A 16029-nucleotide genomic window follows, 5' to 3' on the forward strand; every position below is an offset into this window, starting at 1 on the left:
ACCACCGCATCATTCACATGGAGCACTTAGGGGAAGTCGCAGGTAGTCATTCTCCTGATCACTATGGATTCCAACAATTGGACCCCCGCAAACCAGACACCCGATCTCCTGTAGACTGGGCTGTGTATAAAGTGGGAAAACCAGTTAAAAGCTGGGTATACACACAGCATAAACAGCAATTTTACATTTGTAGCATCATAATCGGTAGAATTGAAAGAAATTCCATACACCTGCTATGTAAGAAAACCAAATGGTGCTTTTGCAGAGGAAAACCCCTTTAAGAATCAATAAACACCCTTGTTTTCTACAACAAATGCTTTGTTAATTAATAGCGGAGGATGGAGTTGCACTTTAAGCATCGTATATAAACCACTTAACCACCCTTAGCCAGGATTAATGTGAAAAGAAATAGGAAGTGTCCTCTTGGGAGCTAATGTAAGGATTTTATTACACAGAACTGTAGACAATTCAGGATGACACAAGATTACCAGACATTCTCTCAGCACAACGCCATAAAGCAGGTAATATTTAAAGGGATTATGAGGCTGCGGCAACGTAATCCCCATTTAACCCCTACCCTGCCCTGATGCTTAATCGATGTCCACTAAGTTCTGCCTGACTTACAGGTTAATTAACCTTTCACAAGTGTATCGTGCAGCTTGGAAGTGAAGCGCGCGTTTTATACTATTTATAGTGAGCATATTACTCGCCTCTCGCACAGCAATGACTGGTTTGACCTTTCTAGTGAATGTCAAAGGTCCATACTGGGAAACCAAGCCTCCTGCCTTTACCGCTCTATGCCAGTTACTTTGTCAATAGCTGGTTTGTATGAACAAGCAGCCTTTAGCCCTTATTATGGATTCTTTGCACATATTCCGGGGAAATCCTCCAGCGAGGCTCTGTGCTAGGTAGCAAATTAAAAATAAAAGACTGAAAAAGTCTGATTAACCCATTCATTGCTCAACTAGGGCACAGTTTGTAGCAAAAGAGTCTACTGACTCACTGGATAGCACTTGCATTATTTCCCATTAGTACCCCTATGTACAAGAAGCTAACTAAATCGCCTATACTAATAACTATAAAAAGTCATTGACCAAAAAAAAAAAGAAAGAAAAAGAAACCAAGAAGGAGTTGTTGGAATCTAATTAAACTTTGTATTTGTGAATGTAATAATGATTTATTTAAGTGGTTACAAAAAGAAGACATTTATTGAGGGAAAGGAAAGGAGGCTCTAGTAAGACCATGAGATTACTGAAACTAATTCAATAAATTCTCCATTTCAAAGAATTGGACCCCAGAGCCTGATATATTCCATGCAGGCTTTGTCTTCTGGCTGCAAACTATGATCAAGTATCTATACTGCAGTCAGTAGTTGTGTGGTAGGACATGAAAGCCAGTACCAAATATATCTGAAAATCAAGAATAAAAATTGAGAATTGCCCATAAGCATGATGAAAACAGAGATTTTATTTTTATGTAAAAATCACCATGATATATTATGCCGTTGGTCCGCTTCTATCTTGGATGCAAGATGAGATAGAGTTGGGCATGGAGGCGTTCAGGTTCATTATGGTATCCAGCTACATTCAGTATCATGGTGCTGGCAGCTACTGTGCTCAGAAAAGAACTGCATAGTTCAAATAGAAAAAGGTCCGATCACTCAGATTGTAGTTATGCTGCTATTTAGAGATTTCTCGAGATACAATCCAAGTAGTAGCGCTTTCTCTACTATATACTCTTATTTTCGGCTGTTTTCTATAGCAATCCGATTTGTCTGATGAAGGTCCATTGGGAAATGAAATGTTGAATGTGTGTCATTATTTGGATTGGATCTCAGGATGATATCCTGTACAACATCTGCTCACAGGTGTCCCACCTGATCCAATAAATGCATATTTACCAATCAATATGGTGAACCAGGCATACTAAGGAAGTGATATAATCTAAGGGAGCCTTCACACAGAGTAAACGCTCCGCTCATTCTGAATGTAAACTCATTCAGAATGAGCAGCGTTAAAACAGATCCCATTGATTTCTTTTTTCTTTTTTTAAAATGTAGATTGTGAGCCCCATATAGGGATCACAATGTAATTTTTTTTTCCCTATCAGTATATCTCTGTAGAATGGGAGGAAATCCACACAAACACGGGGAGAACATACAAACTCCTTGCAGATGTTGTTCCTAGCAGGATTCGATCCGAGGACTCCAGCGCTGCAAAGCTGCAGTGCTAACCACTGAGCCACCATGTTGCCCCAGATCTCATTGATTTCTATGGGTGCCGGCATACGCGCGCTACCCATTGAATCAATGGGAGTCTTTTTTTTTTTTTAAAAGCCTCCCATTGATTTCAATGGGTAGCGCGCATATGCCAGCACCCATTCAAGTCAATGGGATCTGTTTTTTTACACAGCTCATTCTGAACGAGTTTTACGTTCAGATGCCTCTGATGCCGCACTGTACCTATCTAAAATCTCAGGCATGCACAATCAGAGCTGACTGCACATGCCCAAGCAGCCATTTTGTCGTGGTCTGGAGAACTGAGCATACAAGCTCAGTACGTTCGTGTAGCAGATCACTAAATAATCAACGCTCAGGCATGCGCAGTTGGCTCTGCCCAAACCCGCAATGTAGAGCCGATTGCACATGCCCGAGTTTTTAGATAGGCACAGCATGTCATCAGAGACCTGTGCAAAGCACAAGTTCCAGAGAAGAGGATAAGGGGACGGAGCTCAAAGCGTGAAAGGGGTGGGGGACAGGTATCATGCAAGGAGTGCTCGTAGTGCTGGGGGAACGCTCACGAAATCCTCATTAGCATACCAGAAGAAGGTGAATTTTGAGGAAACAGCAGGGAGAATCAAAGTAGTAAAGGTAGGAAAAGAATAACCTTTTAAAAGGCTATTCCAATGTGCCTTTAGTTGAAAATGAGCTTTTCAAATGATAGACTCCCTTTAACTTTTAAATCAGCTGGGGGAAGTGAAGAAAAAAAAAAAAAAGCATACTAACCTGTCCCCAATGCTCTGTGTCCTCCCACAGGTCCCGGTTCTTCTATCCTGGGTCTCTTCCTGAGGCCTGCTGAGGGACAGGTGAGTGTGTTTTTTTCTCCCACTGCCCCCGACTGATTTAAAAGGGTTGTCCATTTTTGCCTGGACAACCCCTTTAACTAATACTACTTCCTTTGTGCATGATTATAGCACCTATAATACCACCTGTATGTGCTAGAATAATACCACTATAATAACCCCATTTGCAAGAATATAGCTACTACAATACTGCCCCTATGTAAAAAAAAATACAACTACTATAATAGTGTCTCCTATGAACAAGAATATAACTACTACACTGCCTTCTATATATGGCATAAGCCAAGTGTGCGTAGGAATTAGCCCAAAAAGTTATTAGCCTGAATGCATATTCTTCCATATGCATATGACATGAGCAATAATGTGCATGCGGGCACTCGATAAAAGAAGAATTCTTAACATATCTCTTTAAATATTTCCTTGGATTTCTTTTCTCTAAGCATATACTCCTTGGAGGCGACTTACACAGAACTGCAGGCACCTCAGTAACATATGGGGTTAACCAGCAGTAAAGGTGTATTGACATGCTACAGAGCAGAGGAATAGCTAGAGGCTTCTGAGCCGCTGTGCCACCCCCAATGATCTCATGCTAGATTTACTATTGCAAGCCTCTTTGTGAAGCTGCAAACCCCTTTACTACAGCGCTCACCTTTAAAGGGGCAGTTTGGGTTAATCAACCCCTTTAGGTTAAGGCACAACATTGTGGAAAAACTGCTTTTTTTGTTGCTAATTTTTGAGTGGATTGAGCAGAAAGGAGAAGTATGCAAGTGCTACTTTAGATTTCCCATTCCTTTTGTCCTCAAAAATCAGCAGCAAAATCTGCAACAAAAAAAGCAGCTTTTCAGCAACATGTAGCCATAGCCTTAAACAGTCTTCCGCAAGGACATGATGGCATCTGATGAACACTGGAATCCTTATACAAACAAGGGCACAGAGATCCAAAACCCTTGGCTTCCAGCCCCCTGCTCCGCACCATGATAATTGTATTTATTCCGGGATTAAACTTGTATCATTCCTTTAGAATCTAAGAGCCGAGACGCAATCTAATCTAACATGTCAATGATGAATTCTCTCCAGGGGGATAATTGTATTAGGTCTCTCTACAAGTCAGGGATCAGTCTGTCAAGAACCCTTCCAGATCTCATATTTCTTAATATCAGGAGAGAGGAGGCTGCTGCATGGTGAGGGCTGCGGAATATTATTAAACTATGACTGCTGGAAGCATGTAGATTGTTTACAGACAATGACAGAATGGTGGGTAACCACAGACAAGACGACTGCAATGTAATGAAAAATGCCTCTGGACAGCAGGCCAGGCAACTGATCCATCACCCCCTCAAGTAAAATATACATATAATGCAGAGTAACTGCAAATTATATAGAACTGTTACTCATTATCTAGATACTGATTTTATCTTATACTCTAGTCACAGTCAAAGCTGCTTTCATAATGGCTACTTCTTGAGATCCATAGGTCATTAACTAGCTAACAGCATAGCTGTTGGCCTATAAAGCAATGTACTCAGCACTGTGGTAGCTATTCTCTAGTAAAAGGGATGAAAATGCATAGTACATGATTAGAACCAGCAGGGGTCAGAGAAGAACTGTGAGGTCTTACAGCATAACAGCTACCACAAGAAAAAAAAAATAAACTAAATGCAGCTTTGGATGTGGCTGGAGTATAAAAAATGTTGTAATTCAGGATTACTAAAAGGCAAGTGAAGCTAAAGCTCTGCAGTTGCTTAATATCGTATGTATTTCCTGCAGAATTCATGGATAGTGCTAGGCCGGATACCAGTTATAAGAACGGTCTGAAAGGTGCCTGTCTGTCTAAAGATTATTCTGAATTAATACATAAGAGTTAAATACTCTCCTTCTGTGCCATTCATGTGTCAATTTACACTTTATTTCTAGCCCTTATCAGTTAACAAGGAAGCTAAGGATGAAGAGTAGTGCATATACTTTACAGAAAGGAGAGTGAAACTGCAGGTCATTACATTGTAGGTTCCATATCGAAGATGAAAATGCATGCTGAAGATGAATGTATATCAGTAATGCAATGTTGCATCCCAGTATGCATTTAGGTGGGGGAGGGAGGGAAGAATTTATCATCCACAGCACAAACACAACCACATTTATAGCATTTCATACTCGGAGCTTTCAGAGCTGCTGCAAAACAGAGAAGAAGCGATGATGAATCCAAAGCAGGTTGAGAAGAATCCCAGGAACATGGCTCATCAATGATTAAACAGCATAGAGTAGGGCTTGCGAGTACTGCGCGCCTCCAACTGAGACCAAGATGCAGCTCTGCACAAGACTGAGGGAGAACCTGGCGGTTTCCATTGCCAGAAGCGAGACAACCTCCTCTCTTTAAACCAACTCTTAGTTATCGAACTTAAGACCTTATTATTTTGTTACAGAAAGACTGAAGCAGGCCAGAAATAAATCTGGTGCATTTTAGGACTTGACATACTGCCTTTTAATATGTGTCTAGCAAGGTGCAAGTCTTTGTTTCCTTTGGCGCAAATCAATGATGCATTTTCCTACACAAGTTGTGCCAGAAGAAAAGCAACATACAGCAGAATTCTGGTGCGAGTACTTCGTAAATGTGTGTCAAGTACTTCTTAAAACCGTCTTAAAGCTAAGGTCGCAAGCTACGGAAACGTAAATTTTTTTGTTGCAGATTTTGCTGAGGTTTTTTGAACCATATCCAGGAGTAGATGATTGAGCAGTAGGGAGAAATATAAGAGCTTCCTTTATATATATCCCATTCCTTGTGTAGCCATTCTTGGCTTTGGCTCAAAAAACCACAGCAAAGTTTGCAACAACAAAAAAAGAGCTGTGTTTCCGCAACGTGGGGCCTCAGCCTGAGGCTCCACATCACAGAAACGCAGCTTCTTTTGTTGCAGATTTTGCTGCGTTTTTTTTGAGCCAAAGCCAAGAATGGCTACATAAGGAATGGGATATATATATAAAGGAAGCTCTTATATTTCTCCCTACTGCTCAATCCACTCCTGTCTTTCGCTCAAGAAATCGCAAAATTTGCAACAAAAGAAGCTGCGTTTCTGCAACGTGGGGCCTCACCCTAAAGTAGGAATTTCTGCTGAAGGAACTGTTGCTTGTGTGAATATGCTAGACAACATCACCTCTAAAAACACGAATACTCTCTTACTAACACATATATAACCAAACAGTGTGACCGCTGAGCACATAGTAAGTGCATTGAGACGTCAGGTGTAAATGAGTTGGGCTGCAGGGGCGATTAGGGCTTATTATGCCAATCACACCCACATACTGTACCACTCAGATGGGAAAGCCGAGAAAGCACTAGAAGTACTAACCAGAGACATTGAGTAATAACAACAGGTAACCTACTCGATGATGGTTTCCAGGTAACAAGAATATTTTCTTCCACACTGCACAGTTGAATAGCAAACTAAAAATTTTAGGCAGCAGTAATAAAAGATAAGGCATTGCATTAAAGAGCTGTTAAACGTATATAACTAGGACTGCACAGTTTATAATTGAGGAAATAGTAGCACAGTACAGTAACAGCCATGAAACTGAAGACCTCTGGTGTACTAGTATAGTAGAAATGTGCTACTAATAACCGCAATGAAAAACAAGTAAAAAAGCGCCATGTAAAGCCAGCCTTATGCTAGATTCACATTAGCGTTTGGGTGTCTGTTGTTCAGGACCGCATGGGAACCCAAAAGACAAAAAGACTGTCCGCTTAGAAAGCGGTATGTTAATGGGATGCACTGGGTTTCAGTCAGTTTTATACTGAAACCGGCAAAGAAAAAAGTCCTCTTTGCAGGACTCTTCTCTCCGAACATTTTAGGCGGGGTCTGCAGCATAGTCTCCAATGCAGATGTGAACCTAACTGGGATAATTAAAGGGAAGGAGCAGGCCCCTTAAAGGAGGCATCAGAACCACTGTGAACAAGATCGCCATAAAATGACAGGTAGTATAATGCATTGCGCTACATAGGTAGTGCAATACATTATAATCAGAAGATTGCGTGCCTGTTTAAAAGAAAAAAAAAAAAAAAAGATAAAAAAAATAAAAAATAACACAATAATGCCTCCCAAAATGTTTAATAAAAAAAAAAAAAATCAAAGCATAACATGCATATTGGGTACTGCTGTGTTCGTAAGGACCCGGGTAATAAAACCGTAATATTATATTATCCACGCGCTGAACGGCATAAAAAATATATATGTAAATAATATGCCAGAAAAGCATAGTTTGTTTTTGTCTATTGGCCACCGAAATATAAATACTATACAAATTTGGTGTAATTGGATTACTTTGGCCGCAAAGTGAATGGCGCAAAATTTCTAACAAAAAAGGGCAATGGCAAAATTGCTGTTATTTTTATTTTTTTTCAATTTCCTTCCCAGGAAGACTTGATAAAAGATAAATAAACGAGTTATATCCACCTAACATAGTGCACACTACCACTTGTCCCAACAAAACTATACCCTCATACAATTATATACACGGAAAAATAAATCTACAGAGCTTAGTATGCGATAACAGAAAACCGCAAGAAATGGTTTGGTTATCTAAGGGTGATTAAATGGTGATATAAACAATAGTTCATTTACTGGCGCTAGATTCCCTTTAAAGTGGAATACAATCTATAGTTCCAGTGTGATAGAGTATTGTCTATCTCTAATGTGGGTTACATTTGTGCTAAGTGCTACAGGTGAAAGAAATGGCCTCTCTGAAGTAGTAATGCCTCCTTTATATGGATACCAATAAATAGGGATGAAGCATATAGCTCCATGGTCTAAAAGAGGACAAGGCGATCTAGATATACACAAGTCTGATGGTGGTGGGGTGTGATGTTGCACAGGAGGGGAGACCAACTTTTGCTCTGGGGTTCACCACTTTTAATTTGGGGCTATGTAGAGATGTGACGGTATACAATGAGGATTTGCAGAGTATGTGAGCAGACGGCGTAAGAAGACATTGTGATGTCTTTACAACTCCCATGCTAAAATATATTTAAAGACTTAATTCCCAAAGTAAAGAAAAAGAAAAACCCACAAAAAAATAAATATTTAATAAGCAGGAAGAGGCCAAGACTCCCTGTAGGTCAGCCAGACTAGCAGAAAATCATATTCCTGTTGCGACGTACTAATTCTGCACACAGTCATTAAAACAAGAAGTTAGCAGACGTCCGTGAATCACCTTCACCCCAATCGCCTCAAGAATCCGAGTCCTCTCATTGTTCTCCAGAAGCCCCATTGTCACTGATACTTCAGATCAAATTAAGTTTTGATATCTGCAAATGAGCTTGAATTAACCCGTCAGGGGCAGTAGCCGCACACTCTGTCAAAACCCGGCTGGGAAATTCCTTTTAATCTGACAATTTGACTTGTTCTGTCGCCATGGGCAACAGAAAGTGCCAATTTGTGATCAGCAGGTATTTAAAACTCATTATTTTTATGTCTCACGCTATGCGGGTGAGCTGGCATTTTACGGGAATAAATATAATAGAACACAGGATTTAACCCACAAGAGGGGAAACTTGTCCAGAAAATACACTCACTGCAATGGTCTCTTAAAGGAGACAACACACACTTCACTGGTGAATTCCTGCTGGGTTTCTCAAAATATTTCCATTTTCTACAAAATGGTGAGGAGTGTACCTAAGAAGCGAAAGAGCGGCCCGTCATGTGGCTCACTCCTGAAACTACTGCAACCATAGTAGTGCCAGCCACACAGTGCTTCCCAAAAGAGTGCCCAATTACACAGTGCCTACCTATACTAGTGCCAGTCACACAGTGCTCCCCAAATACAGTGACAGTCACACAGTTCCTTCCCATAAGATGCCAGTTACACAGTGCTTCCCCATTACAGTGACAGTCATACAGTATATACCCGTCCTAGCGCCAGTCACACAGCACCTCCCCATAAGATGCCAGTTATACAGTGCTTCCCCATTACAGTGACAGCCATACAGTATATACCCATACTAGCGCCAGTCACACAGTGCCTCCCCATAAGATGCCAGCCACACAGTGCTTCCCAAAAGAGTGCCCAATTACACAGTGCCTACCTATACTAGTGCCAGTCACACAGTGCTCCCCAAATACAGTGACAGTCACACAGTTCCTTCCCATAAGATGCCAGTTATACAGTGCTTCCCCATTATAGTGACAGTCATACAGTATATACCCGTCCTAGCGCCAGTCACACAGCACCTCCCCATAAGATGCCAGTTATACAGTGCTTCCCCATTACAGTGACAGCCATATAGTATATACCCATACTAGCGCCAGTCACACAGTGCCTCCCCATAAGATGCCAGTCACACAGTGCTTCCTCATTACAGTGACAGTCATAAAGTATATACCCATAGTAGCACCAGTCACACAGTGCCTCCCCATAACACACACAGTAGTACAGTTATATTAGGGACCACACTTTGCAAACTTTTGCTCTACCCTATATGGTCAGCATGAGCTGTGGTTCTTCTGCCCCATAATGGCAGAATGGTTCCTCAGAAGCAGGTAGAGAAACACAATTTGCTTATTGCACTCAATTAGTTAAAAAAACAAACAATAATATGTCTTGTTTAATAAGATCAGGGTGATAATATGAGCTTGTATAAGAAATGTGCGATCATGGCTGTGTCTGCCTCATTGAAGACTACGTCAGCAGGTACATAGCAGGAAAGGCAGACGCAGCATAAAAGCAAACCAGGCTCGATCTGCTCCACTAGACTCATACACAGGACATTGATTGCGGCTGTAAAATCTAATGTTTGTAATGAAACTGCCAGCGGGACAGCGAGAGATCCTGAAATGTAAATGATGGAAACATGATTTCTATAATTAACTTGTACTTGTGTTGTGTTCCTGTATCACCCAGCGAATGCAGTGAGTGGGAACATCCACAACTTCTCTCCCTGAAGTTTTGGAATTGATACAAAGTGAAGCTGGTGGCGGAAGTCATTGATTTCTTTGGGGCCAACATAACATATTGCATTGGAATATTACAGGCCAAAACGGTAATGAACAGCATACAATGGGCAAGTCTCAAGAGGCAGCAAAAAATTAGATTGGAACTCAGAACAAAATCAATGCTGCAGCATTTTCATCCTCAGCAGCAGACCACTGGGACCGCCAATGATCATTAAGTAATGGCATACTATAGCAATATGACACACTTTATAGAACGAGAATAATTCCTGAGTATGAGTATAGAGTTTATGTGGGATACCAAGCATGAATATGTATGTACAGCGTGTATTTGTGATAGGTTTTGAGTATGTATGTAATGTGTGTGTGTGGGATAGTGTTAAAGAGGTTGTCCAGGAAGTTTTTTTATTTTTATTTTATTTTTATTTTTTTTAAGTCCAGCGTCTTTTCCATGTGAATCTGCTCACTGGCTGTGACTTTATGGATCCGTTCCACTGAAGCCGCTGATATGCCTCAGCAGTCACATGACCGCTTAGGCCAATCCGTGGCTTCAGGAAGAGACCCCTGATGTCCCAGGTAGTAATATCGCAGGTCCTTCTCTGAGGCCGCCGATTGGCCTCAGCAGTCACGAGTGGCTGGGACTTCTGCCACACCTCAGTACAGGACCGAGATGATTGGCACCAGAGCAACAAGGAAAGGAGAGTATGAATTTTTTTTTAACTGCCTCTGGTCTATTTACAATTTAATCGGGTTGTCCATTTTTACCTGGACAACCCCTTAAATCTTGGATAGAGTGTATATGTATTTACATAAAAAGTGAATGTAATTGTATGTATAAAGTATATGGTCAGCTTTACAGTGATTGCTAATGGATTTTTGATGAGTCAATGGTATCTTACCAGCAGTGAAGTCTCCAGTGAGGTCTATGAAGGCATGGGAATGGGGCACATACATTGGGTGCGTTGAATTGAAATTTCCTGTGACTATCTGGTCCCTAGAGAAGAAACATTAAGTTTAAAGAAAATAAGAAAACGAAAACAATGCATCAATACTTATTAATTTCCTCATATATACGTATTTTAACTGAAGACCTCTCCTTACATCAGCACAAAAACTAGAACAGAGCGTTATATGCAACCACAGTCATGACCCCTACTTGCTGTTGAGAACATTATGAGTGGGAACATTCCTGTTTATACCCAGAGGCTGAAAATCTGCCCTAAACTAATACGTTTCATCAGTTATACATATCAGAAAGATAAATGCTTTTCTTGTCCTATTAGTTTGTAGCAATGTATTTGTGCAGGTATAATGTTTCAATCTTAGTTGAGACTGCTTTGCTAATACTGTCTAGATGGGATACAATTGTCCTTTTTAAACTGGTGAAGTACTGAGTCACAAAGTCTAGAATATAGAATATTGTAGGACCTTTAATTATACAGTCATTAAGACTTCTTTACATAACCAACATAATATAAGGGTGCATTATTCGGTACCTAGAACAAGTAATGCACCTGTAACTCAATCAATTTTTATTCGTTCTGATACCTGATATCCCAAGACAGGTCTGAGTGAAAAATATGCAACTTAATATTGCATGGTTAGTGACACTTGCACATATATACAGCATAAAAGAAAAATATAATACATAAATATACAGTTAAAAAAGGGGGAGGGGCGGTGCATGCCGTAATCCGATAATGAGATGCTTCTAATATTCACTTATGGAAGGAGAAGAAGAAGGGTTTCCTTCTGGCAATACAAATTTCCTCTCAGAGATGTTGCGTGAAGAGATCTAATTTATGCTCAGTGTATGTATGACTTCAGAGAGAGCTTCATGCAGTAAATGTCCCATCAATCTGATGGGAAAAAAAAAAGCTTCAGGACTCAACCAGGAGAACAACAAAGGTCCATGAATAGCAACGCAAGAGATGGAACAAGCAAAACCTGTCACACAAACTTATAGGATTTGCTCTGCATGAAACATCATCAGAAGAGATCAGCGAAGCCTGGAAACAATCTCAAAATGAGAAAATTACAACAGAATGAAAGAAGTCAGAGATATCTGCAATGTCAGAGAAGTGCCAAATGTGAAAGAGAGCAATGGGGACAGCACCATGGGGATAGACCGGGCCACTAGGAGGCTGACACTAGGAAAAAAGGAAAAACTGTCTGGGCTATACCCCTCTCACAGACACTGTGCTAGTCAGTTTTTTTTTTGTTTTTTTTTATTATATAAATTGTGAGCCCCATATAGGGATCACAATGTACTTTTTTTTATCCCTATCAGTATGTATTTTGTAGAATGGGAGGAAATCCATACAAACACGGGGAGAATATACAAACTCCTTGCAGATGTTGTTCCTGGTGGGATTCGAACTCAGGACTCCAGCAATGCAAGGCTGCAGTGCTAACCAGTGAGTCACCATGTTGCCCCTGCTAGTCAGTGTGTACCACAGCAGTAGGAGAAAGACACCAGAAAGCAAAAACAGAGCACAGAACCAACAAACACCAATATGTTCTACACCCGAAAAGGAATCAAAACAGCTTAGGCAGGAAAAGAACAATGGTGGGATCTGTATCCCCCAGACTGGGGGAGCCAGAACCATGGGATGTCCTAAAGCAGTCCCAGAGGGTGGGAATAACACGGCCATGCAGACGCCTAACGCACAGCCACTTGCAGAAACTTACAATTCAAACTGGCAGAGGCCGCAGAAGGAACCTGGTGTAACTTAAGAGAAAGTAGTTGGGGGCTCAGTGAGAGCCTAACAGACGTGGGAAGCAGAAGCCTGATGCCAACGGCCCAGGGAACTCCAATACCTCAAGAGGAGAGAGCAGGCACATGGAAGGGCAGAGCCCTGTCCTTAAATCAATAGGACTCAATCACAAGTCAAAACCATCGGAAGATGGAAGCCCGAGAAACAGGCAGGCCCTAGGAAGGGCTCTCATGGAAAATGAACAAAACGTCCAAACAACAGAAAAGGCCAGAGAAGGACAACATAGACCCAAATCGCCTGGACGACAAACGGACAAGGAGGAGCAAGCACTCAAATGGATGCCGGGAACTAAACCGAAAGAGAGTAAGACCAAGTTCTCAATGCGGAGGGAGGAAAACCACCCTCAAAAAAAAAAAGCTGTGGCTGACAACCTCAATCTTGTGGAATACCAAAAAGGCAGGCTGCCAAAAAAATGGCAGCCAGATCGGGACCCCTGTGGGTGGAGGATGTGTCGATGTTCCAGGACAGAACGCAAAGAGGAATATCATCAAAGGCTCGAAGGGGGAACCTGAAGCACCTCAAGGATGAGGCAAGATCCCAAGTGGGAGCTCCAATCCCATAGGAAAGCCTTAAAACAGAAGAAGACAAAGACCTTGATCCAGAAGGGCTGGAGAAGATCTATTAAGAATAGTTACTCCCACAATGGAAGATGAAAACAGTCCATGTACAATGGCAGATCTTAGCTCTCTGGAAATTCTGGGCCTTGAGTATGGTCATACAGAAATACCAATGTGTCACCCTACTGAGTGAGCCACAGGTACTCCTAACCCTATCTGACGTCTTCAGGTGCCACAGGGTCACCCTCTAAGTGGAAACTCGCACATGAGAGTGGGGTCACCGGAATATCCAGTCGCCGATGCAACAGAGGACGAGGACCAGGTGACCGGCGAGGCGCTCTTTAGCAGAGCGCTGCGCCCGCAGAGGGGTGAGATTAGTGTAGTGTACACGCTGAAGACCCCCTTCACCTAAAAGAAAAAAAGAAGATAAAAATGATGTAAAACAGAAAGGCCTGGTCAGGCTGTGACTGCCTCCTACGACACTAGGTTCAAACTGACTAGCACAGAGTCTGTGAGAATGGCGGAGGCAACGGCTTTTCTTTTTCAGAGTGTCAGCTTCCTAGTGGCCAGGTCTATACCCATGGTGCTGTGTTCCACAGTGAAATAAGTGAGAAAAACCTGTTCTAGACATCTGAATGGTAAATCTGACTTGGCGATGCATTAAAGAAGCCAATATCAGAACAGCAGTCCAGTTCTGTAAAGATGGGAGACAGTCCATAATTAGAGTTATCACTTAGACCCCTGATCAGTCAGGCAAGCAAAAAAATGTTTGATGGAGTTAATTTTCCAATCAGGAATCAAAGAAAGTTGTCAGCTATCATTTCTTGAGTTGCGAATGGTAAATCTACCTAGTCACATGTGCTATGCATCCCTATTGATGCCTACTCAAACGTTTTGTCAGCTCTCATGTTGCTAAATGAAAAAATTGCTTAATGAGACAGCAATAAGGAAGCTGGCAAGTATAACTAGGCAGCTTTGCCCTTCAGTAGTCTTAGAATGCTGTGTGACAACTATGGGTGAAGTAACATAAAACATGTTAGGGGTTACAAAGACTGCTGAAGGGAAAAGCTGATTAGCTAGAAAGCAATAAAGAAGAAGGGCATGTCACATTTTCCATTCAGGATCCTTATAGAGCTTGGTGACAACTGTGGAAGCTTTAGAGGCCTTTTTGAATCAGAATTATGTAACAGAATGTAAGCGGAGAGCAGAGGATTTCCATCTTTGAGAGATCTGACTGACTCTTCATATTCTAATCGCCGTAGCAGTAATGAGAAGAAAAACAATGGCCCAGGGGAAATATGGAAGACGAGGCAGAGTGTGTAAGCATGGAACCGGCGGATGCCGTATACATTATTTACGAGCTGTCACAGAGCTCCCAGCACCTACATAGTACCGAGCATGCCTCCTCGCCATGAAAACACGTCGAACGTAAATAGATTTGCTGGAATTTATTAAGGGTGACAAGCGGCGTCCAATATTCCCCTTATCACAACAACAGGCTGAATGCCAGATGGTGCAATGAAAAAACAGAAGAACATCGGACAAACACGTATAATTATGTTCTAGTGTGAAAATGATTTGACAGTAAAACGTGGAGCATAATCTGACATAATTAGATCTATAACATGACAAAAAAAATACTACCACAAGAACACTCAGTCATATACAAACTTCCATTACAACCAGTTACTCAACTCTTAAAGGGAACAGCATACCTTTGCATAGTAAAGGGGTTTTCTGATTATATATAAATACAGTTTAATTATTGTAGAATGGAAATATTAGAGCAGATTTATCATTAGTAATTGTTAAAGTCTGTGTTGCTAATCACTGCACCAAATTTATGAAAAAACTAACATTTCTGATCAGTGTCAGTGGGATGGCTAGGGTCCACCAGTGGAATTGTTTCTAGGGACCCACTGCCAGGACCCCTGAAGATGAGCAGTACCAAGACAGCGCAGCTACAGGTAATAACATGTTGGGAGACATCACTGCACTATCTAAACTCACTGCTACACACTGTATGGTAAGTGAGCAGCATAGCTCCTGAAATTGTTAACATTACCTGTAGCTACACTGTCCTGGAAAAGCTGATCTGCAGAGATCCTGGTTGTCGGACCCCTGTAGATGTAATATTGGAGGCCTATCCTGAAGATTAAAGAGGAAGACTTCAGTTAGTAGGATCGGGGATAGGCAAGTTAATAGGAGCCATTACCAGACTTCTACTGCTTATTTAAAAAGCAGTGGGGGTCCAGTAGAGCCCCCTAAAGACATGGGGCTCACTGGGGGATTTTTTTTATGTCATATTTGATAAATATGGTGTACGAATCCGAGTTACATTCTGTACTATACTCCAAAGCTAAACTGCTGGTGGACTCCAAAATATTAACTTCAGTGGTGCCATAACTGTATTTAAGCACATTTTCAAACATCTTTGCCATCGCTTGAGTATAATGTAGGATACAACTTGGGATCAGTACAGAAATGTAATATATGCACACAGTGACTTCTCTAGCATGTATAGCTGTGGGCTATAACACAGGATGTAACTTAGAAGTAGTTCAGGCTAAGTAATATACATGTACACAGTGGCTTCATGAAGATTACTTCTATGTTTAGTATGGTGTTTAGAGATAAAGTTTCCTTATTTAGAACTATAATGTGAAGCACTGTCTTTTT

At 41.3% G+C, this 16029-nt stretch overlaps 1 protein-coding gene across 1 annotated transcript in view; it reads right to left on the reverse strand.

Annotated features, from left to right (window-relative positions):
• Positions 1–16029, reverse strand: part of ITFG1 (integrin alpha FG-GAP repeat containing 1) — a 137523-nt gene that overhangs the window by 111759 nt on the left and 9735 nt on the right. Inside the window, exon 6 of the mRNA XM_075282112.1 lies at positions 10916–11010. Within this exon, the coding sequence (XP_075138213.1) occupies positions 10916–11010 (95 nt within the window). The remainder of the gene's footprint in view (positions 1–10915; positions 11011–16029) is intronic.

The sequence above is a fragment of the Leptodactylus fuscus genome, chromosome 7 (genome assembly GCF_031893055.1).
Source record: "Leptodactylus fuscus isolate aLepFus1 chromosome 7, aLepFus1.hap2, whole genome shotgun sequence".
Lineage (NCBI taxonomy): Eukaryota > Metazoa > Chordata > Amphibia > Anura > Leptodactylidae > Leptodactylus > Leptodactylus fuscus.